Raw genomic sequence first — 26,079 nt, 5'->3', positions numbered from 1 at the left:
CACTTTAAACATTTCGATGACTTCAATTTTTGAAATGGAAAGAACTACCTGTACCTCAGCTGCACATTCTAACGGCTACCTACGGGCAATTTGGCCCATAATGAGGCTGGGAAGACTTACGGGCGCGATACCAAGAACCAAAGGAGACATCTTTACACCAAAACTATCCTGGGGATGCATTCTCCAAAGCTTCATATCCTTATCAATAATACATTTTACGGTAGGCATTGAAATTTCAATGCGATTGAAGTACTTCAACCTCGTGGCCAAGTTGAATAAAAATTCCTTGATTATGTTATTCTGGTACAATTTTGTGTACTTTACGGCAGTGACAGCCTTTAGTTTCCCTCTTAGGAAGGCATCTGTTCATGCCAAAATGCTTCGAAAGTTTCAACAAATTGGCCAAATGATGAGGGGCTACAAAGACTACGAACATTTAAGGCGTACTCGAAGAGTATGTGCTATTTCCATGCTGATCGTGCGTATCCAATTGATGGCAATGATTCTTTACGGGGTGCTAATGGTTGTATACATAGTGAAGGAAAGCAAAGTCGCGATTGTCGTGTTAATTGCAATCGCGTGGTTGGAGGTCGCGATAGCGGTCTTGAACCTGTGGTTTTTCAACCTGGCAAACGTGATCCACCAATGTATTTATATTCTGAACCACCAACTCGAGGAAATCGCTCAAGCAGGATATTCTATGAATGAACTCAGCCGATCCCAATACTCCAAACCTGGAGTTTCTTGCTTTAAAGACCATAAACTGTCGCCAGAGAGGGATGGATCCAAGAAATTATTCCCAACCGTTAAATATGTTGCATTTTTTCGTCTTAAACTGCTTTCCACCGTTAAGGATATCAACAAAACTTTCGGCGACTTCAAACTACTGGATTTGGCCATAACGACAGCATCATTGACTTTAAATATGACATTTTTTACGCAAGTTTGCCTTGGACTCGAGGCAAGCCCGCTGCTTGCGGTCCTGTCAAATGTAATTTTCTGGAACGGCATCTTAATATTCTGGACAGTGTCGACCTTAGTTGTGTCAGAAAAAGTGCAGAGAAATGTGAGTATTGCCCTTGATCACCCAATATTGTTGTACCAGTGCTGAAGTTTGTTATTATTGGAAGTAATCCATCAATTTAGGTAAGTTAACTACGTGAACAAAAAATTTTGATAATCACCGATCCCTGTCACCATACCCACATTTTCAGTTAGACACAAGAAGTATTACTCTTAACCCTTTCTAACCCAGAGCTGCTTCTGGGAAAAACTAAACTCCAAGACCTCTTATTGTAAAAAAGTGAAAATTTTCTTCTCAACCACAATTATTGTGGCAGCTACTTCTACTACTTATTTCAAAATTCGGCTTTATAGCACAAAATAACACGTGATTAGTTTAAATCTCTACTGAATAGAGCAGAAACGTTATACATTTTTGATGTTACTAAGAAGCAACATTGGGTTATTAGGGGTTAATTCTATCAACCAAACCTCTTCTTACTTTAATTTCCTCGCTCACGTAATATTTTTTCCCTCAAATCACACTTCTAATCCTTTTTTATTCCCGTTTCGTTTTTTTGCGAACGCAGGATTGAATTCCATTTGATTTGCGATATTTTATACGCTCATACCTCAAATGTAACCAGCCTGTTTTCATCATACGTCTTCCGTAACTTTATCTCCATAGCGTACAGAACATCGTTTGAATACGTTCTGCGCTCAAGGGCGGATGGAGGAATTTTTCTAAGGGGGGGTCTGCTAGGGTCTGACAGGGAAACGGTCAAATTGAAACTTTTTTAAATAAATATCGCATGACAATACATTTCGTCGGAAGAATAGGATTATCGCCGAATGAAGCGATGGAGCTTCGAGCATTGGCGCAAGGTGGCGCCACTTGGGGTGGCATACGCTCACTCTGGGGGCGATATTTCGGGAACCACGGGTCACAATTGGATAATTTATTAGGTGCAGCATGCCAAATGTCCAATATGTCGTGAGTTACCAAAGAAAATCATTTGAAAAATACAGGCGCGTTCTTATCGCCATTCGTGTCCGAAAAACAATTTGAAATGCCAAAATTTCTCAACTTTGAGTGCGAGTCTTCCCGTTATCCAACTGCAATAATATTTTACAGGAGGTTTTTTTACACCAATTGGCATAAAGTGAGAGTGAGTTCCGAAATAAATGCGAAAATCTAAATTTAAGGACCACCCTAGTGCACATTGAACAGTGCTAAACGAGTTTTCCTGGATATCAGACAATTACTTATTTTACCACTTATTTTAAAATAAGTGGTATAAGTAACTGTCTGATATCCAGGAAAACTTATAATGGAATACCACAAAGTAAATCAAGAGTTAGTGATTTTTTTTTAGTGCTGAACGAAGCGACCAAAGGCCATCGTTGTTCCTCAGTGACGTTTAGAAAGATTCAAAATTGCAGGAAACATAAATAAATTGTACTTTATAGAATGCATAACATAGAAGTCGGGAGGGAAGGAGGCTTTTTAATTTGATTTTAAACTTTCTTCAGGCGCAATATTGGAATTGCATAGTTCAGGCGCAATGTGCCTAACAGGCACAGATGTAAAATAGCATAATTAACTCTTAGCAAGGCTCAGTGGTACGCCTTTAAACTTTAAAGCACCATTATAAGTGTAGTCTAACACATTAATTATTTCTTATTTGCTATGTGTATACCCCTATAAACACCATCATTCCTGCCCCGGACCGATCCAGCAAGGTGCGATTTAATCTGCTCTTTAGGCTATTAAGTTTTATGATATGCATTATATTTTAGCATATAAATTCTATATGACTAGGGTGTTTTACTTTGCTATATTATATAACCAATAATGCTTTTATTTCGCTTTATTTTACCAATATTTTGCTTAATTATGCTAGCTAATCCGCCACTGATCTGTCGGCATCAATGCGAAAAGCGAAAGGCTGCATATAGCGTGTCAGAAAAACAGCTACAATGAGTATAAAAGGTCTATGCCACCTATTGGCACGGAGAAATGAAAAATAACTTGCGCTGAGCCTGTCAGATCCATTGCGTCCGACGGAAGATTAAAAAAGTAATGTATAAGCTAATCAGGGGTAACACCTTAACGATAACATTCAGTTTCATGTCAAGATAACGTAAGGTAATATTAAAGCGTGAAGTGATTATCAAGAATCGATAGATGGAAGAGATATAATCACAAAGTAGAACGATACAGATTCTGCATCGGACAAAGTCTTGTTTAAACAGTACAATTTCGACTGATAAGCAGGAGAATGAAGAATATAATAATGAACGCATCAAAATTTGATGAAAAGATAATTCCTCTTTCTCCTTTTCAAACTTTATCTTGATTGACATCCCGCTTATTATCCCAAGGAAATAAGTTCATTATGAGAATTCGATCATATTTGGTAGTGGAAATATTTCACATAATTCCATAACAAATGGTTATCTGATATTCTGTAAGGGCCTACCGTTTAAAGATATTTATCGGAAATGAACGTAAAGTGCTATTTTGATGGGGGGCGAGGAAGAGTTGAGGGCTGTGCATTTGGCTAATGATCGAAGTGTACCGAGTTCTATATTGCACATCCTGGATGAAGTCTTAGTTAGGGGTGGGTTATAGCCTTACCTCTCCAAACCAAACTTTAGGTTGAATATCTGAGTGACCATTGGATGGACAGCAGTTACTGTAAGAGGAAGAATGCAGGACCGTTCAGCGTCTCATTCAGCAGAATACCAACGGGTATTACGGCCTGCATTAATGGCCGGATGGTTTATTGGTGTGATACCGAGGATCCAAGAAGAGAGAGATAAAATAAAAATCTCCTTTGGAAGCAAGCTCCAAACTATCGCATCCCTAATCTTTATACTTACCGTGGGAACCATTAAATTTCTAGCAGATATGCCGCTATTTAGCTTAGAGTATGCGCTACATGAAAATTCCTTAATTATAATTACTTGGCTCGGTTTTATGTTTTTCATGGCAGTGATAAACTTCAGTATCCCGCTCCGGAAAAGCTCGAAGCATTATCAAATGCTGCACGCCATGTATGAGATCGACTTAATGATTTGGCGTTTCCACGGCCGTGACCACCATGGCAGTACCCGAAAATTATGTACCGTTACCACATTGATCGTGTGCGTACAAATATGCGTAATGATTCTATTTGCGACGCTGGAGCCATCTGCACAGATATTTAAATGGGACATGAAGGTAGTAATCTTATGTGACATGTTCTGCTTAATAGGAACAACGGTAACGAACCTGGTGTATTTCAACTTGGCTTACATCATGAATACCACAATAAAAATTTTGAATCGTCTCCTGAAAGATCTGATACAAGCTGAAGATACCACTTTTTTGTCGAATGAGTACCCTGAACTTGGAACTTCTCGCATCAACGGTCGGCAGATGTTTTCACAAGATCGCTTGAACTCCTCGAGCTCAACTGTTAGATGGGCGACGTCTGTGCGCGAAAAACTGCTTTCAGCAGTGAAAGGATTCAACAAGACGTTCGGCGACTTCAAGATCTTGGATTTGATTTTTTCAACAGTGTTGCTCACTAGCAACAGCGCAATGTTTTTGCAAATTGTCTGCGGATTGACATCCCTTACGATGGAATATCTACTGGGAGATTTTATAACCTGGACAGGACTCTACATTTCAGGGATCATGTCGACGGTGATCATTTCGGAACGAGTTCGGAGAAACGTAAGCATTGACCCGTTATGCATTTGCCCACGGTCTTTAAAAGGATACATAATTTTCGCTTGACCATTACATCCCGATTATATTTTATCTTCTCTAACAAGTTTCACTTTTGTAAATTTAAGTAACCGATTTGGAATTGAATTTCGTTTCTGTATTTGTTTGGGACAACTGTGGGCACCATCTTGAACTGTCCATTATTTTTTTTTCGTTAAAACTTTCGCGGGTACTCGTCATTATGATTGAAGTCTTTTGGGCTATGTCGCCGCGTCAATTTGTGGGTGGCCACAACGTTTCCCGACCGATGCTGGTCGCTTTTTCAAGGGATTATATACATATATACATAATCCCTTGAAAAAGCGACCAGCATCGGTCGGGAAACGTTGGGGCCACCCAAATATTGACGCGGCGACATAGCCCAAAAGTTTTTAATCACAAAGTCCATTATTTGTACAAAAATTTTTCGACGACAGTATGTTGCCACTGGCATTTTAACTCGGATATTTCATTGCCGAATTCCGCAGAACTCATCATAGGGACATCGTCGATTGTGATAATACCAATGAAACTGCTGAGATATGCAAATAGTATGCCAAAGGGTCTAGCAAGTTAAGATGGTAAAACGTTCCCCATGATATTTAAAAAAAATAAAAATACATACTTAAAGCTTAACAATACTTAAATCAATACTTAAAGCTCATCAATAATTTTTGTGTTTACCCAAAGTTTCAGGTTTGACCAATTGAAATTAATCCCAAAAAAAAAAATAAAACACGATTTTTCGTTTTTTAACCATATATCCAGTTTTTAATTTTTATAAAAACGTTTTCTTGATTTTAAAATGTGCATGCTATCGTTCTACGATCCTGATTTTTGGTGTGTGATTGTCGAGTGGAATATCTACTGAGAGATTTTATCACTAGGACAGGGCTCTACATTTCAGGGACCATGTGATCATTTCGGAACAATTTCGGAGAAATGGAAGCGGAGACTCGTAATGAATGTGTCCTCGCTCTTTGAGCTTCATTTAATGCCTATTTAATCAGTATTTAATGTCATATGACATATAAATTCTAATCCTAATGTCCACTTTTTTTAATAACCGGCGTGAAATTTCATATTTGTATTTTATCGCCACAACTGCGTCCAGTATCTTGAATAGTTCATTTTTTGCGCAAAATATCCACGGTTCTGTAAGAATCTGAGTTATCTACCCGTAATTCTTCAAGCGCCTGTGTCTTCCGTTCGCAAAATGAGAAATAACGGCTAATTTTCAAGTCTAACGGCAATTCTATAGACATTTTGGCAACAAGTGCTTTTTTTTACTTATTTCACCCTGGTGAATCCGAATCTCCTTATTTCCGAGCCAAATTTTGGGTCACAAGGACGAAAAACAGGAATGCGGCCAATATGACAACGATATATGTATACCAGTGGTTCCCAAAGTGGGCGCTACCGCCCCCTAGGGGGCGTTGCTGTAGTCTATGGGGGCGAAGAGTGCCAAGGGGACGGCAGGGGGGCGTCGGAAGGCCCTGACAATGTGACAAATGCGACGGTTTCATAACCTTCCTTTTGTCTTCGTTTCCAAGCTTCGTTTCTAAAGTTTACTTTGTTTCCCGCATATGGAAGTAATTTAAACCATGTGTTTTCTTACATTTTCAAGTAAAAACGGTTGAAAAATATTTCCAAGCCATTCTTGCACAAGGGAAACGTTTGAAGGGGTTTAGTTTCATTTGGTCTATCGTTGGTACAACTTCACGACACAGAGAACTTAATTATTTATTAGTCATTGTTTTTAATTTAATTGTTACAATGTTCCTCATTTGGTTAATTAGTATAAGATTCTGCTTATTATTTGAAAGATACCGATTAGGGGGGGCGTTGAGTATAGGTTTATGGATCCTAGGGGGCGGTGGTTCGAAAAAGTTTGGGAAACACTGATGTATACAATATGGAAAAAGAGAAAATGAAGTTTGATATATCATATTCTCTCTCATTCAGAAATTTCCAGCACAATGAAACGGAGAATATTCTCAAATTTGTGACACATCTACAAGTGTCTGTTGTAACATCATTCACTCCGGCCTTTTTTGATTTTGATGGCTAACCCATATTTCGTTATGCTACATTCCAGTGGCAACATTTTTGGATGGTTATACCTTTTAATCTCACATTTATAAGAAACAGATCAATTCATCCGAAAATAAAAGCATGGTCTTTAGTGCAACTTATGGTCTCCACTCCCATCCACCGCTGAAAAAGTGTGGAATATTGCTCGTGGAAATAAGAGACCCTAACATTTTCACAGTAAACTCATTCGTTTATACCTTATCACGTGAAGTAGATTGTGAGGGTTAACAATACTAATCTTGAGCATAATAATCTTTTTACTAAGCATGTGAAATAGATTCGGTCATAAAAACAGAACGACAGAATTAAATATTTTAGTGTAAACATACTAGAAAACGTGAAAAATTGAGATGACAAAAATGCAAGAAAAAGACTCGGATGTACGATTTTACAGCCTTTAAAAGTTAGAATCGTAAAATCTTTAGGGTGTAATGCGGGATTGCAAAATCTCCGTACCTAGCCATAAAGCCGGAGGACGCGAATGCGCGTCCTAATTAATTAACAGGTTATTACTTTAGAAAGAGAAAATTGAATAAAACTCCATTAAAATTAGCAAAATATCGAATAAATTTTGCAAAAAAAACCATACGTCTTTTTAAAATATATAATAAAAAATACTCCTGGTTAAATGTGTTAAGGCTGGGGAGGTTTAGGTGCAACTAGTACCGGGGTGTATGGGGGTATGGAATACCCACCAGGATAAGCGGTAGGTGCAAGATAAATAAATAACGGAATTTTAAGATAAATGGTTCAAAATGGTGAGTTTTACCGCTTTCTGAGGGTAATTTATTAATCTTCGCACTATTCTATTGGTAATATCCATCTAATTAAGTACAGTGGATTAAACTTAAAAATTTCTTTGAGCTCTGGAGGAGGTTTATCCCCCAAAACCCCCCCTCGCTGCACCACTGCTACATTTAATTAACATTTTTTCAAATTTGCAGCCATTTTTATTTTGGCCCCTTTGAAGTGGTAAAACTAGGCCCAATTCTGATAGAAATTACATTCTAAACGACATTGTAATAACCAAAATATCTATAAGAGGCATGGACTTCAAATGAAGTGGAGAAAACATACCAACATTGGTGATAAACATCGTCGCCATATTGGCCGCCAAATTATACTTAGCCCTTAGGACCCAAAATTTGGCTTAGGATCAAGCTAATTTGGATCCAGTGCGATCAAATTGGTTTTACAGGACTTTCTACTAAAATTTATGAAGAAATTCCGCCATGGTTACATTTTTCCTATTTCAATCCTTGACTGCTATTTCTATTTCCTCCTTTCATCAACTCAATCCTATTCATAAACACTATTCTTATCCTTACAAACATTTTATATTTACTCCTTACTGCTGAATCTCTTCTCCATCGAAGTTTCCCCAAATAATTAAGTCAAATTTGAGGCCAATTTTTGCATTCAGTCCTTGATGTCATAGTGTTAGAACTACACATGGTTTACTGGGACTAAATAAGTTTATGAAAAAATGTTGCTCTACTGACATTCATCCCCAAAGGCAGAATCAGAATAAGATACTTACTTACTTACTTAAGATATATTGGATGGAAATCCTAGAAATTATTCTGAATAGCATCCATTGGGAAAGCCTCAAAGCCTTACCTCCCTCGTGGAATGTAATGATCCTTTCATCAACTCAATCCTATTCATATACATTTGCCTTTTAAATGCTTTTCTTATCCTTATATCCTCCCTGCTGCATCCCTTTTCCACTGATGATCTGTCCAAACAGTCAAGCCATTCCATCAACTCAATTTTGAGGCTATATTTTTACATTCAGTCCATGCCATCATAGCGTTAGAGCAGGACATGGTATACTTGGACTGAATGTGTTCATTAAAAAAAATTTCCTTGTACTAATAAACTGTTATTTAATTTTTCAGGATGAAAGATCGCGAGAATTGGCAATGGAGCTTCTTCTCAAAACCAGAGACCGGAGTACTCGACGTGAGGTAATTAAATAATCAATATAAAACTGCATTATTTACCCTATAAAATGATACTACTGATTTTCCTTATTGATGCAACACTTTGAAAATGAAATCAGGAGCAATCAGGTCATGCATATTGTGAGATTGTAGCAGTATCCCTAAGCTCAGTCAAAGTAACGATATTTGTGAATGCACAGGATTATTGTCGGTCCACATGAAAAAAATTATATAAAGACTATTTTACCAAGGAATGAAATTCTACATTGATACACGTTAACTGTTGTGATTTTATTTACAATAATATACAGCAATTATCATTAATTTTCACTTACTGAATTATTTCTCATTTATTTAGCTTAGAGTCCTTATCAGCCAGATGCACCATGGGAAAATTTTCTTCACTGCCTGTGGAGTCTTCAGAATGGACTGCACTGTTTTGAAATCGGTCGGTAAAATGGAAATGTTTCTTTTTTTACTGAGTGAAACTGGATCTGGAATAGCATTTTTTAGCAAAGGCTGATATTTATTTGTTAAAAGTGTGATCTCATGTAACTTTAGTGGAGTGATTCTGTGAAAATGGAATACATATGTATATAGAACAATATTGTTATAACATGATTCCTATTCTTGTCTCATGAAACCAGCAAATTAAAACCCATTAAATGACAAAAATAACTCAACTTCGTCAAAAATACTCTCAACTTCTCCAGTAAAATTACATTTCCATTGGTTAAGATTAAAAAAAAGACTGTAAGCATGCATGGGAGTGAAATTTTACTATCTTTTTCCAAACATTTTACCATGAAGAGCTTTGTCTCATAAAGAGCCTTCTACTTTCCCAATAATGGGACAAGCATTGCAAGGAACACGATAGTGTGATTGAATTTGAATATGCAATACTATAAATCAGAAGTTGATACGTTTCTTTTATTGTTTCCAGATGGTGGCAGCAGTGATAACTTATCTTTGTATTATTATGCAATTCATGCCAATGAAGGTTAATACCACAAATAATTACCAAAAACGGGAAATGAATGGATCAGAGATATTTTAAGGCGAAGGCAGTAGCATCATTTATTCTACACCAAACTTGTAAACATTAAATGTTTGTATGATTCTTGAAAACTTATGAGCACAGAATAAAAAGTTTGGGTCAATTTCAATAAAGCTAACATTAGTAAATTGAAAAAATTTTCCTTGCATATTTGTAAAAAGCATTTAATGTATGCATAAAATATGATAATACTCTTTCCATTAGCAGTAAGAATTATTAAGGGCAAGGAAGATGACATAAATCATATCTGAGAGATGATTGATGAAGTAAATTAATTTCTGGGCCAGAAAAATATGCTGAGAATGTAAACCAATGACTAGACTCTAATAAACTTGGAATCAAAAATCAGTATTTTAAAAAATAATGCAAATAAACTCCTACATAAAAGAATCTTCAATATTTATTTACTAGTTAATATTTCAGCGTTTTATAATCACTTCTCCCAGAACAAGCAATTCAAGAATGGGAAAGAGCACCAACAATTATCTTCCTTTTATAATTTTGAAAATTATCTGCCACATATGCCATAGATTAAAATATGGGCAAGGTATATGTACCTAGGCATTAGTTTGTACCTAATGTTATGAATGAAAAACCGTATGTTGATGAAACCTATGGAAATTCTATTATATCTGACAAAGCAAGACCGATGCCGAGCATTTAGCTTTCAATAAGGTCTTCTACTGCTTGTGTATATTTATGGTCTACAGGTAACTTAACCGATGGAAGTAGACAAGAAATATCCCAAATGTATACGTCTTCAATTTTTCGTGTATTATATGTCGCGTATTAATTCGTGACATTATAAGTCGCGTATAATTAGCTGTTTCAGGCGTAGCTTCATTAAATCTACTTGACATGATGAAAATACATGGCATGATATTTATGTGGAATAACTAATGTTTTCTTTACTTTTCATCATGCGTATATTTATGGTCTACAGGTAACTTCCATTAAGTTACCATGTAGACTTGAAATATCCCAATCGGCAGTAGTACATCACGTATATTTATGGTCTACAGGTAACTTCCATCAATTAAGTTACCTGTAGACTAGAAATATCCCAAATGTACCGTATATCTCCGAATATAGTCCCCCCCCGAATATAGTCCCCCCCCCCCCCAATTTTGAGACCTCAGTTTTGGGAAAAATTTTAAAATGTAAAGGAAGGCAATTTTTCTGTGGTTAGCAAGTTAAGATTCTAGATTCGATAAAAACTTTTATTTTCTGTGAAGATTAAGAACAAATCTGTTCACATATTTTCCATCACAACAAAATAACTATACCTAAAACATGTTGTGATCCATTGCATGTATCAGTAATTTATAGTTCCTTAACCAGATGTAATGAAGAAATGAGAAATTTTTTTAAGTATCCAAGGCTATTGTATTTTTTAAACCTTTACAAATTATTAATATTTTTGATTTCCAAATGACTACAGACAATGTCAATATATAAGCTTTAACTTAAAGCCCATAAACAGTATTGCATTTGGCCCTGAAACTTCCTTAGATCCAGTGTAACACACCCATCAAGTCATCACAAATCCAAGTGACCTGAAGAATTTAGGAAATCTAAATAAAATTGTGTTAAATAAATTATAAATATTATAAAAATATTGCTATCAAATGCCTGCTAAGCAAAACAATTAAACTACAGGACTTACAAATATCAAAGTAATAAAATTAAGAAATAAACTTTTTCCAACAAACATTAAAACTGAAAAAAAATTATATCAATTTTCAATGCCTCGTCGCGAATCATTGCATAAGTTACACAAAGAGCTTCTGCTCTGCATTTGCGCACAAATTAGACGATATTGTCCTCTAATTCTTTGAATCTGCCGCATTGAGACCCCCGAAATGACTTCCGCGATGTATTAGCGCTTTGCTAGCGCTGTAAATACTATGATTTACGGCGTATTCTGCAACGGCTATTTTTAAATTGGCATCGAAACTCCGTCTTTGAAGGCCTCTAATCTGCGGCAGGATTGATACTCATCTTTCTACTTGATCCATCACCTCACTGTTGAACGTAAAATTATTTTTAATAAAGAAAATATCGCGGAAATAATTGCGAAACGTTATGCGACGTAATTTATCGATCCAATTTACCCTGACGAATTGAAGATATTCCTCAATAAATTGATTACACTTTCGATGCTGAGTCGCTGTATTTCGATCAAATGCAGTAATGCCGGCGCTTCTGGTTTAAAGTCGTCGATTATTGCGCCTTTTCAGAAACAAATGCATCACCTATTGCGCATTCTTGTTCTGTGAAGGCGGTAAAGGCAGTGGTTGTAAACACGAACCGCACGGACGTATAGTAGCTACGGACGCAATGAAATGCTAAATTGTCACGAAAGGTTCACTTTATTTGTTTATTTTTCGCAATTATTTAAATCGTGTAGTTATTAAATGAGCGACGGATACATATACTATTGATTCAATTCTAGTGTTTGATTAATGTAATGATAGTGTGTGTTTAGTTTTCATTTTAATTATTTACTGTTTTGCGTCATTAAGTGATCAGTGTCGATTGAATTATTCTAACAATACTTTTCCAAGAAAAATTAGCGGCTACCCGATGGATTCCGTGAAAACGCATATTCGATATGCTATTTGAATCGGAATAATCGTATCTGTACAATATTTGTGGTAAAAATTGTCTTAATTTCCGGTAAAACGTGGCAGTATTTACTAATATCTCCGATTATAATCCTCATAAATATACTCAAATAGAAAGACTACGAGAACATTAGCCATTATGCCGTTATTTATTACTTTATGGTCACCTTTAGTATGCTAAATTGGATTACACTCGATTATAGTCCCCCCCCCTTACTTTTCCGCGGCCATTTTTGGAAAAAAAGGGGGGACTATATTCGGAGATATACGGTATACGTCTACAATTTTTAGTGTGCTCTCAGGGACATACGTAGTTTAAAATACAAAATATGTACCCTTGTATGGAAACTAAGAGGTCTTAAAAAAATATAACTTGCCTTTACATTTTATAGATAGTTGTAAACATGAAGAAAACAATTCTAACTATGACATTGAAATAAATAAATAGCTAGATTTTAACCCTTGGGCTGCCAGGGTTCACAATTTTAGCTCCCAGCCAGTGCAGAAGAGAGCCTTTTGCAGGAAGCACCCCCTGCCTGGAGGGCTGGTCTGGTAGAGTTAAGCCCCTTAGCAATCCTTATGTTAAGGGAAAGTCCCTATGTGCAAGATATCCAAGTAGCAATAAACATTTTGGGTAAATCCAGCAATCAGCTTGCAAAACCTGTAAAAACGTTCCTGCACTTTAAGGGTTAAAGCAAAGGGATACAGAAAAAGGGACACCCACAAAATGTTTTGCCAGACGTTTCAGTGGGATAACCCACCACCACCCAATGAGAGAATGGACTGCTGCTGTCTTTTCTTAGCAAGATCTTCAGCAAGGAAGGAACCCCACAGCCCATCTCTGACTACACCTAATTTATTGTTTCCATGTAGTCTTCTGCAAAGATTTTAACTGAAGGTAGGGATTCTTCCTGATTTCCTTCCACGTTTTTTTCATTTTTCTCAACAAGATTTCGTCAATGTTTCAGTTGGCTTCCTGAAATCTACTCTAGTGGTACGAATAGTAAACGATAGCTTACAAGGAGACATCGCCAAAGTGATGTTCGGGATCTGGATGTGGATGTTATTATCTGAAACTATATAGATAAGGTAGAAAAAGTGTCACGGCTTTCTTCCACATAGGCCCGGTTCGAGAGATATTCGCATGTAAAGGTTTCGCACAGCATGAGATCCCTTGAGTAAGGGCTCAAGGGATTCCAGCATAGGCGGATCCAGGGGGGGGCACGGGGGCACGTGCCCCCCCCAGACCCTCAAAAATATGCAAGATTTTTAATACGGTCCCATTATCATTGCATTCGTTTTGTATTGCGAGGTATCCTTGTGCCCCTCCCAGAAAAAAATCCTGGATCCGCCCCTGGATTCCAGATTACCAATTTTCCGGGTCACTGGATTCTGGATTTGAGGTCCTCAACTGCATATTAAAAATACTACAATCCAGCCACTCTCCAGATATCCTCTTTCCCATGTAGATATTTTTTTTTGCATTTTTTCAGGACCATACTCACTCGGGCGACTCTATTTTTTTGCATTAGACAATGGACAAATAAAAGCATGCAATAATTTTTAGAATATGAATTCACAATGCAAAAATTAAACATTCCTTTAATCTCCTCCCAAGTTTCGCTTTCCCACAGGACAAATAATAATTGGTTTCAATTATCAATACACTAAAAATTTACCTAACTCCTAAAATTTCTGTACTCACCTCAGGATGTTAAAAATAAAATTCATTTGTTTACAACTTGTTCACATGGGAAAGCCCTTGTCTATTTTTAGGAGAAATTTTACATCCATGCCCCAAACAAAATCATCATTTTTAATATGCATCTTTAATAGAAATGAAAGGTCCAAATTTTTTCATTATGTCCCAAAGCTCCTTCCATGGTTCACCGCCTATATGAAGAAAATGCATGGGAAAGAAACCTTATTAATCTGAAGAGACACGAAAACAATCATGAATGTATTTTCCAACATGTATTGGAGTACATTTGGTTTGGCTTTGGCTTTCCCGACCTTTGCGGTGGAATATAAAAACTCATTCCCTACGTACTATGTGGTATGAAATTGGCTGGAATAATTAAAGCACATAAATCAAAGCAAATTTGGTCAAATAATTGATATATTAACTCTTTACATATAAATTTACATCATAATGCTGAAAAATACAAATCAGTGATACAAATCTCAAAACCTGAAAACCGCAAAGAATTTATACCCATCATCCAAGTGAAGTTATGACTTCATTTTCAAAGAAAAGAAATGTCTTCATGAACGTCATTCATTCACGAGCGTCAAAGAAACAGAATGAGTTGGAAAAATAAAGCAATTATTCCAGTTCTTGTAGCACATCGATGTTCAACTGCACTTAAATCACTAAACGGCAATAAGCATTGGAAGGATAAAACACTCACAACAATATAAATCCCTACCTTTCCAGGATATAAGGAGAAAACCAAAAGCTATTTTACAGTCAGTTGCTTCACAGATATTGGCTGCATCTTGTTTTCTTCCACATCACTGTGAAATATCAGATTTATGTAACCTCAACAATGAAGGTATCTCATTGAAGATCTTAATTTTGTTCATTTGGCACAGTTTTAACTTGGTACCGCAATTTTACAAAATGGGTAAAACAGCAAACACTTATTCCATAGCAGAGAAATATGATTTCACACTCATTAAGCGTACTAAACATAGGAGCCATATAGGTTCTCTCTATATATTTATGTCCATTTGAAACCTCAGCACTTAACAACAATTACAGCTGATATATACCATTCCAGTCATCAGATAACAATTGGACCCATAAACAAAATGGTAATACTCAGTGTGTTTAGGATATAAAATAGGTTTCCTTCATCATGAATGAAAATACAGACTTCTCTTCATGAATCTGGTGGATTTGAATAACAGTTAGTGATTAAAGCATTACCTGAGCTTTCCCAAATGGCTGTTTGGGAAAACCCATGGTATCAATGATAACTCTCTGATAATGTGCATACCATGACTCTGTGATGGTAGCACATAGTACGAAACATGAACAATGTCACAGTCACTACCAGTCAACCTATAATAATCACCTATGGGCCTAGAGTCCATAAAATGCAGCAATTTTTTTTCAGGAAAACATTCATCATAGAGAAACACCACAGTATAGTATAACAAGTATCAAACAATAATCATCTACATTACACTGAAATGTGTAATCCACCCTGTACATTTTGTCAATTCTATATCTTTAACAAAATAAAATGTTTCTTTTAATTCATATTATTGCAAGCCACACACTTATACATTACACCTTATGCAATTATACTGCACTTTTTCAATTAACTGCGATAATGTCTAATTTAATCCATCAAATATGTACATACCGAAGCACTAACTGCAAAAAAGTAATAAGTATTTAGTGCATTCATGAGTTTCTTAAGATGTATACACAAAATCATGAATATATCCCTACAGCAACAGTCAAAGATGAATAAATAAATTACCAAACCAACTTACAGTATGGTATAGTTTGTTGTTTTGTGTTTAATCTTCGCTTCGTGCCTTACGTGCCTTTGCACAAAATCCAGGCCTTCTCTTGGGGCTTCCATATATTTTGGAGCGCCTCAGCAGTGATGCAATACATTATCACATTTCTATAAATTTAACGCATGGCAATTCACACATGATTTTCACTGAATCCAATTTTCTCAGACACTGTCAGCCATTGGAGTTGGTATCATCCTAATATGAGTTGCATCCGTTTGAACACCATTCATGTTGGCTGCTTGCAAATCTCTCCATGGTGTAAGAAGAATTTTCAATCGCTGGAATATAAAATCCACCATGAAATGATGATAACTACAGTGGAACTTGGTTAGTACGTTCCTCCTTAGTACGTTTTCCTCCTTAGTACGACGATTTCTCTCGGTCCCGGTACCATCGGAACAAAATACAGGCAAAAGTATTTGGTTAGTACGTTTGGAAAAAATTGCGCTTTCCTGGTTAGTACGTTCAATTGCTAGCCGTGACGCAACCCGCAATTCGTTCTCCAGTATCTTCTTAAGGGTCGTAAAGCTCCGAAGTCATGATTTAATTTATTATTACTAGCCATTAACATTCTTGCATTCATTCTACATATCTTTCTTCGACCGTGATTTATCCAAATGCATTTCTCAATTCTTATGACGTGATGAATTTATCAGGAATGTCTGACTATGCAAAACTGCAGCCAATGAGAAGCCCCAATTTTCCCCACCCCGAGCTCCTCACCTTCTGTTGCCTCTGGAGTGCCCACTGCGCACAAATTTCACGAGTGGGCAATTGTTGCTATTGCACGAGTTATCATGATGAAGAAATGAGTCTTATCCAATTCCCACTTTATCTAAAGCAGTACTGCACGACGTCAATGCTGCGGAGTACGTGCGTATTTGACTACTGCTGCGAGAGCAGACGATGCTCTGGATCTCCACGCGAAGCTTAGCTTAAAAATACTTGATCTCGGCACGAAAGCAGACGACATTAAACAAATTTTTAAAGTAAATTTCAGCTGTATAATATAAAATCTTCCTGTAATTACGTCGTAATCTAATAATCTTGCGTGTTATTATTCGATATATCGATCGATATAACAATCGATATGGCTTTATTCCAGAAGCGAATGTGTACGGCTGTTGCCGTAATTTAAGGTTAATATAATTTTGTCCAATTTTTATGATGTTTAAAAACAACCCGTTGACATACTCAGGGTTGTTGTTATATTCTCCGAGTATGCTGTGACAAAAAAGAAATGACTTAGCTTTACTTGTCCTCTTTCTATAAATACATATAGGATAAATCACGGGAGAAAGACGCCGTTTTCGTGTAATTGTCTTCGGAAAATCTATTAAAACATTGTGATTTTTATTCACATGGTATTGTTTTTCAATGTAGCGCCCATTTTCTTTATTTTAAAGGTGAAAAGAGTTCAGGAAGGCGATCCTACGAGAACTACCGATAGTAATTGTAATTATGACGACTTTTCCACAGATTGCAATTACCCCGACTGCTATTATTTACTTTCCTCGTTAGCACGTTTTCCTGGTTAGTACGTTCATTTTTTGTGGTCCCTTCAGAAACGTACTAACCAAGTTCCACTGTATAAAGTATTCAAGACCTATTGCTGTGCTAAACCTTGGCCATTTGATCATGAGAATATAATGTTTATCAAAAATATTATTAGGAACTATGTGTTTCTTTTAACTCTAACCACAGAATTATCATGCACGCTTGGTGAATTCGTGCTGGTTTTCCCTGATCCATCACCTTTCCAACAATTTCATATGCAAGACGTGACCCATAAATAATGTGACTAATTTTTCCAGAAACAACAAAACACTACAGGAAATTTTAAAATTGCTGGGAGGAGCATTTGGTACCCTATTAAACTATATACATGGTCTCAAGGGCGTACCCAGGATCAAAACTAGGGGGGGGGGGGCAAGCCTTGGTCGTTCAAGTCCTATTTGTAAGAAACATTCTAGCAGGAAAGGCTAATGAAACCAAAATTTTAAGAAAATTGTGACAGCAATTTATTATCTTTTATTATTATTTCCTTGGATAAATAATGCTTTTTATTAAAGATCCCTATCTTTAACGTATATAATTTTTCTTCAAAAGAAAATTTGGTCAAAACTTTCTAAGGGGGGGGGGGCAGCTGCCCCCCCTGCTCTGGGTACGCCCATGAATGGTCTAATTCATCTTTAAACTACTGTAGAATCAGAATGTTCTCACTGAGGATCTCTGTTCTGATGAAACATGGCAGGAAGGATCATTCTGCAGACCAATGCTAGACTAACAAATTTTTGTTAACCTTTTATTTGTATAGGACAGTGGCATAATTAGATATATGTATGCTTTGTGGGGAGATGGGAGAGCCTGGGAGGGCGACCCCCCCCCCCCCTCTGGCAACAAGGTGTCTGGAAAATTTTTGAAAAATGACATATGTACCTGGAAATACATTATATATAATTTTGTCACTTAAAATTAAACTTGAAGCAGATGCAGTTATTACATGTCAAAACTAGACAATAGTTTAAACATTTTTTATATTTCTCCAAGTCTTTGGTGTGGGGGATCTATCCCCCTCATTCTTCCCCCCCCCCCCCCCCCCCCCCCCCCCCCCCCACATCCATAGTTACACCACTGGTATAGGAGATCTTTGAGGGTGATTGCTTGTTTAAGTCACAACCTCTCATTTGTCATTCGTCATTCAAGAAATATTAAAAGGAGGTTGCCGATGGAAACAGCAGTGAACATACTTAACCCTTTCCTGCCAGTGCCTATGCCGGTAACAGGACCCTAAGGATTTGGCACCCTGGGACGATTAGTAGCATCCCGGAGTTCACAAGAGTGAGACCTGTCTGACAACACGGAAGCTGTGATTGAATTCGCGGCCATCAGCCACTAGACACATTTCCCATGTGCTTGTATTTGTGTCATGAAATAAATGGACATGATTTTATTTGTTATATAGGGCTTAGTTATTTCTCTTGATACGAGATAACCCTCGAAGACCCTAAAAGCATATTTTAAACCTCTCTGTATGGAGCTCTTTTTTGGGGAGGAGTTGCCCTGATATTCTCGTCCCTCCTATTTGGGACCTTCAACCGGACACCCACCCATTACCCTGGTCACGGGACTAGACCCTCTGAACCTATCTTAGCATGAGTCCACAGTCAACTTATAGCTTCACCACTGTTTTTTTAAACCAAGTATTGCTTATGAATTTCGATAATTTACTCTTCTATAAAATTAACCCTTTCACTGCTGTGAATGTACTTTTTCTTCATGCCTGCCGTGCATTTTTGCCGAAGCAGTTTGAAGGGTCCCTAATCCGAGACCCTTTCCTCAACGACGAGCTCACCCTTGCTGGCCCGTCTCTTGGACCCTTCGAGCGGGGGGCCTCCCTCCCCAAACGCGACTGCTCTGACTGCATTTTGAAAATCTATCAACCAATGTGATCATCAAAAAATAACTGTTTGTATCGCACTCCTGCCAATCTGGCAATCAAGTACGTCTTGAACCGTGTTTCTGCAATGAGAAATAATGGTTTTGTTAACTTTGCTAAAGTGGCCAATTTTCGGTGGTCCGCAGCCATGTTTTTAGCAAAGTTAACAAAATCGTTATTTCTCATCACAGAAATACCGTTCAAAGACGTACTTGATTGGCAGGAGGGCAATGGAAATTGGTGATCAGACTGATTGGTTGATTTTAAAATTGCAGTCAGAGTGGTCACTTTTCGGAAGGGCCGCCCCCCGCTCGGAGGGTCCAAGAGATGGCCAGCAAGGGTGAAAGGGTGAGCTCGTCGAGGAAAGGGTCCTGGATTTGCGACCCTACAGAGGGTGTACCACACCCACCCTGTAAGTACCTGCTCCATGGCCCAACGGAACACATTTTAACCTTTTTGCCGCATGTGAGGAGAAGGTTTTCGGAGATTGAACAGCAGTGAAAGGGTTAACTAACATTTTTCTAAGCAGATTGGAATTTTAAATGAATTTCTAGCATTGATAATAACAAAGTTAGTGAAAACAAGATACTTAGACTTTAAATCACAAAGCTTGAAATTAGTAATGATAAAATTTCGTTCAAAAATTGCTTACTCACAGAAAAAAGTGAAGAATTCATTTCAAAGTATAAAAAAAGAGCATGTGACAAAATGTCATTGAAAATTAAACCACCCTGTGATGGATTCCTGCAGTGAGGAGGATCATAATATGAGAGGATGGGTCAAGCTTCATTGCCAAGGAATAGTCCTAAGGTCTCGCTAAGCTGGGTCTCAGGCAGGGCCTGAATGCATCCGACCATTGCTACCTCAGAGGTCATTTCCCTTCCCATTGCCAGCTATAGTTGATGTCTGGTCGTTCGCATTGAAAACTTTGCGATAGCCGTACACAACATAAGGTCTTCGGCATATGAAAATGCTCATAGGCTCCACCCAAGATTCAGCACAAAAGGGATAAACCTCTTGATTTATAAATAATATTGCTTATCTGTGTTACTGCATGAGTTAAGCCCACAAAAATTATAATTTGTATTTGGTGACATCATCAATATTTTTCTGCTTTGACGCATCTTCAGGTGACACAATTATTAACAATATGTGATGATAAAAATCTTATTGCTTAGCTTGAAGCCACTAGGTGTGTCCAAAGGGTTGGGAATGGTGGACTGTAATATAGGCATAGAAGTTACAGCTATGAAGAAGAAGGTGTAGAAGTGTAGCTATGATAGCAGGAACTTGACTCATTGAATAAGCAGTTGTTAACCACAGGCAAGGGTTCTGAGGGCTCAGGTAATAAAAAGTAGGGCATTTAAATGAAAACTATTGCATATCAAGCTGCAAAAAGACAGCAGGACACAAGTAAAATTGAAAAATCGTAATCTCAAATGCTAAGAAATCAAAAAATATTGCATAAGTGACATCACATATCTATGTGATTGAAAATTAAACTCACCTGTTTGAAGGTACCAGGAGTTATAATTATTTGGTATATAGCCATGGCAGGTATCATCATAACACTCGATCCAGCTATCATCCATCCTAGTACATTGGCCCAGACTGGGTAGACGTAATCACCGTATTGAAGGGGTTCATAGCCGATAAGGCCATAAACAATGATGAACTGAGAAATGAAATAAAAAATGTAAGAATAAAGAAAAGAATGTGAGAATAATAATGATATCTTCAATGGACCAAGTATCCACTCAAAGGGTAAACAGTCAAAAAATTTGTAATCAAGAAAAAGCATTAGAGTTGAAATAAATGTATTTTTAAATAAATATATTTTGGGAATTAAGAGTAGGTATAAATTTGCAGTTGAAAAGAAAATTATATTGTCAAACATTTATTGGTATTAGCAAAATACAATATTTAGCAGTAACTAAGGTGAAAATATCACTTTCGCTCTCCCTATTGTTTCATCCCAAATTTTATGATTTAGTAGATACACGGTAGACCTTCATCAGACAAAAGGTAGGTACTGAACATTCTTATGAAAATAGGCAAACAGTCGATTGATGGGAGATTGTTTCCTCATCTGTGTACTGCCTAGACTGCACAAGTGAAAGTAGCAAATGTAAAATCAGGGTGGACAAGATGTGAGACAAGGTTGTCCAATTTTGCCCCAGATGTTTTATCTGTATTCAAGGAAAATGGTAAATCATTTATGGGATTAGTTAAGAGGTGTGAGTTTAAGGGGAAGAGTTTATTTTTAAAACAGCAAGATTCGTGGATAATTATAAGGCATCACTTAGACATTTGTTGAGAGGCCTACAGACTCTAGTGGGTTTGCTACATAAATTTAGGGATGAATATGGAATTATAATTTCTTCATGAAGGCCATTTTTATTTTCATAAGTTTTAACATAGAAGTAGATGGCCAAATACAATTTTTTCCCACCATTTGAAATGACCTTAGTATTACACTGGCACTTCAGACTTTAAGAAATTAACTGAGGTCTAAGGAAGATTATATAACACCTAGCTACATTAAGTCAATGAAAAAAATGAATTTTCAATCAAGATAACAACAGTCAGGCAATAAAATGTATTAAATTCTAAACAAAGTGGTGGATTCTGATGCAAGCAGTGCCAAAACTTCGAACCTCTCCTTAAACGGGAATCATTATGGGAATGATTAAGGAGAGTCTTTACTGTGGATTACAAACAAAAATTAGTTGATATATGTTTCTGCTTGGAAATTCTACTACTCTCCTCCCAATCTATTTTGCAATGATTTAGTTAAAATTTATATTTAATGGAAATTCAAATAAATGGTTTTTAACCCTTTCGAGACGGTGGAGTTTTTGCCTCAGCATGACTGCTGTACTGAGCCCCGAAGGATTCTTCTGTCCCCTCCGTACGGGGCATTTTTGCAAGACATTTGCTAAGAAGGGTATTGCTGATAATCACATACTCTTAGCACCTGCCTTTTTGGACTCTTCCTAGTGGGGACTCCGCATTATCTCGGACTCTGAGGATAGTTGGGCTCCCTCCTTTCAGGGTTTATAAATCTATCAGTGGCATTGGTTCGCGGTCAATCATTATTTGTTTATATGAATTAGCTAAGTATATGGATAATTGTTGCTTGAACGTAAATTGAGGACTTTGAATGGAATTCCTCGTTTTATTCTGAGAATGATAAAAATTTTGAAAGCAGTTCTACCGTCAATATTAATGCAGCAACAATTTCCATACTGATGTTTATACTGAAATTGATATATGAGTTAATATTTATCGCAGAATGTTGTTTAAAAATTGTAAATGCTGCTCAAAAAACAAAGAATTCAATTCTTAATTTATATTTCTTGAGAAAGGAACAAATATTTATTTTGCAAAATGACTGGATAAACAATTGTATGGCCATGGTTCCGTTACCACAAAGAGGGGTAAGACGAGGGGTAAGACGAGGGGTCGGGGTACCTACCTGCTCCCGGATTTTAAGGGTAAAGCCTAACCCCTAAAGGGATGGGTCCCGAAACAAAGATATTGCACTCCCGCAACCATCATAATAGGGGGAGAACAAGGAAATGTGTATATTCGGCATTCACCTGGGTAGGAAAATGTCCAACAAAAATTTGTGGCTTTTGTCTCCCGAGTCAAGAAATGTCCAGATGCATACTTTCGTCTTTAGTAGGGAAAAGTTTAAGTCCAAATATTTCAATGAATTATGGATGTACGCTGTTGGTTAGTTATCATGAAGAAGGGGCCACAGCTTGAATGAGTTCACACTGAATCTATGTACGTACCATCAAGAAAAGAGGAGCCACAAACTTCCAGCACACCCTCCAGTAGATGCCAGGGGAAAATTTGAGCATCATTTTGATGTCAGCACAGAACCTGTCGATCCCTGGTAAGAAAATAATTAAGATGGAACATTATTTCAGCATTAAATGCTTCACATGTACAGAACAGTATTATTGGCAGGGATCAACATACCTTTACCTTTCAAACAAAAGGGGATACCAAATGCCTTAATTTTATGCAAAAATCACCAAATTTTTAACATAATTATATCTGACTGATAATTCTACCGGAATGAAATGAAAGGTAATTTTTGTATGCAAATTTAAGATCAGAAATTATATTTCCTGGTTTAATAAAGGTGATTGAAGGATGACTTTCATTTAGCATTCACCAAAGTCACCAGAAAAAATCACTGTAAAACAAATTCTATCACTCCATCACATTTCAAATAAGACCTCAATACAATGTCATTTTCAATCATCTTTGCCCTTTTGGCGTGCTCAGAATGGTTCGAGAAGGGCAGTAAGGATATCAGTATATCATTGGTAGACAAATAAAAACAAATACATATTGAGTTACGTCAAATTGATCAAGTGACCTGCAGACATGAAAAGGTAGCCACTTAAGCCATACAATATTACTTGTGAAGATATAGGAAAAGGTGATTACAAATAATATCTTTAACCCATGAGAGCATAAAGTATTTTAGAATTCCACCATTAAAAAATAAATTTGATTTTATAATTAAAGTATACATCACTAAAATAGAGAATTATGGTGCACATATAAGAGCAGCCATTATCAGATTTGCTATGAGATCTGACCCCCAATGTATGAACCATGCATAGATCGGATGGTCAGTTTTCAGTGATGATAACTGACATAAAATAGTCTGCAAAAAAAATACGAAAAATTGCAAAGAAAAAGTTCATACTAACGAAAAAAAATGTGAGAGAAATTATCCACGTATTTTGCTATATACAGTGGAACCTCGTTAAAGCGAGTACGGGCTATAGCGACACCCCCGAGGGACCCGCAGGGATATTATGAGGGATAGCCGATGCACCATCAATTGACCCTATAATAAGCGTGTTAAAAAATTCGTTTTTACGAGACCCTATGGTTTTGGCTCTCGCCATAGCGAGGGTTTCACCGCCGGAAGACTTTCATCAAGACTCCTTAACCTCTGTAATTGCTAGCGATCTGTTAGAAATGAAGTTAATGGAGTGCTCAGTCTCAAATTTATGTGGTAAACTGTCGTTCGATAAATATAATGATGACGAAACAATGCTTTGCATGATTTTTATTCAGTGCGGCGCTTATAAATTGTTTGAATAGTTAGTCGTTGTTTGAGTAAGGAAATTTAGTGATGCAAAAAAACATCGCCTTTCGCCTGGATTTATGCTTACGTTGATCGGATAGATGTTTATCTGTCGCCGCACCACTCCTGTTCCTGTATATCTGTTCGCAACAGGTATATTGGCTATTATTTGCTCCACCTCCGGTAAAGCGACAATTCGCTATAGCGATTGTTTATTAGTGCCCCGTGGGGTGTCGTTCTATCGAGGTTGCACTGTAGATACTTCAATAAAAAATGATTTATTTACCCCATATGGGTGACTAAAAATTCTTTCAATGCTATGTCTCACATAAATGATTCTTAGCACAATAAATTCAAGGAAGCAACTAGGATATTAGCAAAGTGGTGAGTACAGATTTCCATTTGAACATAATATGATATCACAATGTAGCGCATGCTAACTGGAGCTCAGAAAAAAAAATAAAATATGCGCGTCCAATATATCGGACACTATATGCACTAATGGTTTAAACAATTCATCAAGCTATGGGATAAAGGTCATAGTTCTTAAAAAGGGAGAACAAGGTGACGATTTACTCTTTTGCAGGAAAATATGTTGGCAATAGTTAGAAACTTGCTTCAGGAGAGCTGGGTGGTATGCCGGTAGCGTCATGAAGATGTTTTTTTGGTCAATTCAAAAGCATTTGAAACCAAACTCTTCATTATATAATCACCTTGCTAAATGCATGAGAAGAAGAAAAGCAAGATTTCCACAAGGAAAATACAGCTGCCGATGAAAAAAGTGAAGCACAGGCTACAAGTCATACTAAGCATTACCATGTTAAGAGTTGATTCGACCATAATTTCCAGTAATGCCAAAGGCAATAGAGGACTCAGGTCCTGAAATGCTAGTTTCTCTGATCATTGCCACCCAAAACCTTAGACAAACTCAGTGGCGCAGTGGGGGGAGGGATCTGGGGGATAAAACCTCTCCCAGAACTCAGAGAAATTTTAAAATTTAATTCTTTTTAGTCAATTGGATAAAATTACTTATAGAATATTGTAAGTATCAATAAAATATCTCTCAGAAAGCTGTAAAACTCACCACTTTGAACCATTTATCTTAAAAAATTTCTGGGGTAGGGCCCCTACACCTTCTGCATTCCATATTTTTATTACTAATACCCCAGTATTAGTTGCTCCTAAACCCCCCCTAGCCTTAATTCCTAGATGCATGCCTGCACAAACTTACACATAAAGAAAACTAAATCCTTTCGAAATTTCACTGCTACTTACCATAGATCCAAGACACAGCAATGGATTCAAAGAGTACAGCAAAAAGCATGGAATAACCTGCAGCATATCGATCAAGCAGATGGAAGAAGTAGAAGCCACCCTGAAAATGGTTATTGGGGAAAAAATTAATTATCAATTACTTGACGTCATCAGACTGAACTCATTATATTATTTCCAAAATGAGGAATCAGTTTAAAGAGCATCTGTATAGGTACATTTGCCATAT

The 26,079-nt window shown here is 37.0% G+C and overlaps 1 protein-coding gene across 2 annotated transcripts in view; it reads right to left on the bottom strand.

The window, feature by feature from the left end:
- Positions 1 to 14,584: 14,584 nt before the first annotated feature.
- Positions 14,585 to 26,079, bottom strand: part of LOC124158879 (sodium-dependent dopamine transporter) — a 186,261-nt gene continuing 174,766 nt past the window's right edge. For both annotated transcript variants that reach the window (XM_046534280.1, XM_046534279.1), the window contains 4 exons: positions 25,854 to 25,953; positions 23,260 to 23,360; positions 20,967 to 21,134; positions 14,585 to 16,298 (listed from right to left, as the gene is read on the bottom strand). In XM_046534280.1, the coding sequence (XP_046390236.1) occupies positions 16,182 to 16,298; positions 20,967 to 21,134; positions 23,260 to 23,360; positions 25,854 to 25,953 (486 nt within the window). In that variant the 3' untranslated portion in view covers positions 14,585 to 16,181. The remainder of the gene's footprint in view (positions 16,299 to 20,966; positions 21,135 to 23,259; positions 23,361 to 25,853; positions 25,954 to 26,079) is intronic.

The sequence above is a fragment of the Ischnura elegans genome, chromosome 5 (assembly GCF_921293095.1).
Source record: "Ischnura elegans chromosome 5, ioIscEleg1.1, whole genome shotgun sequence".
Classification (NCBI taxonomy): domain Eukaryota; kingdom Metazoa; phylum Arthropoda; class Insecta; order Odonata; family Coenagrionidae; genus Ischnura; species Ischnura elegans.
Note: the sequence above shows the minus strand (reverse complement) of the source record. Positions and strands in the feature narration are given on the sequence as shown.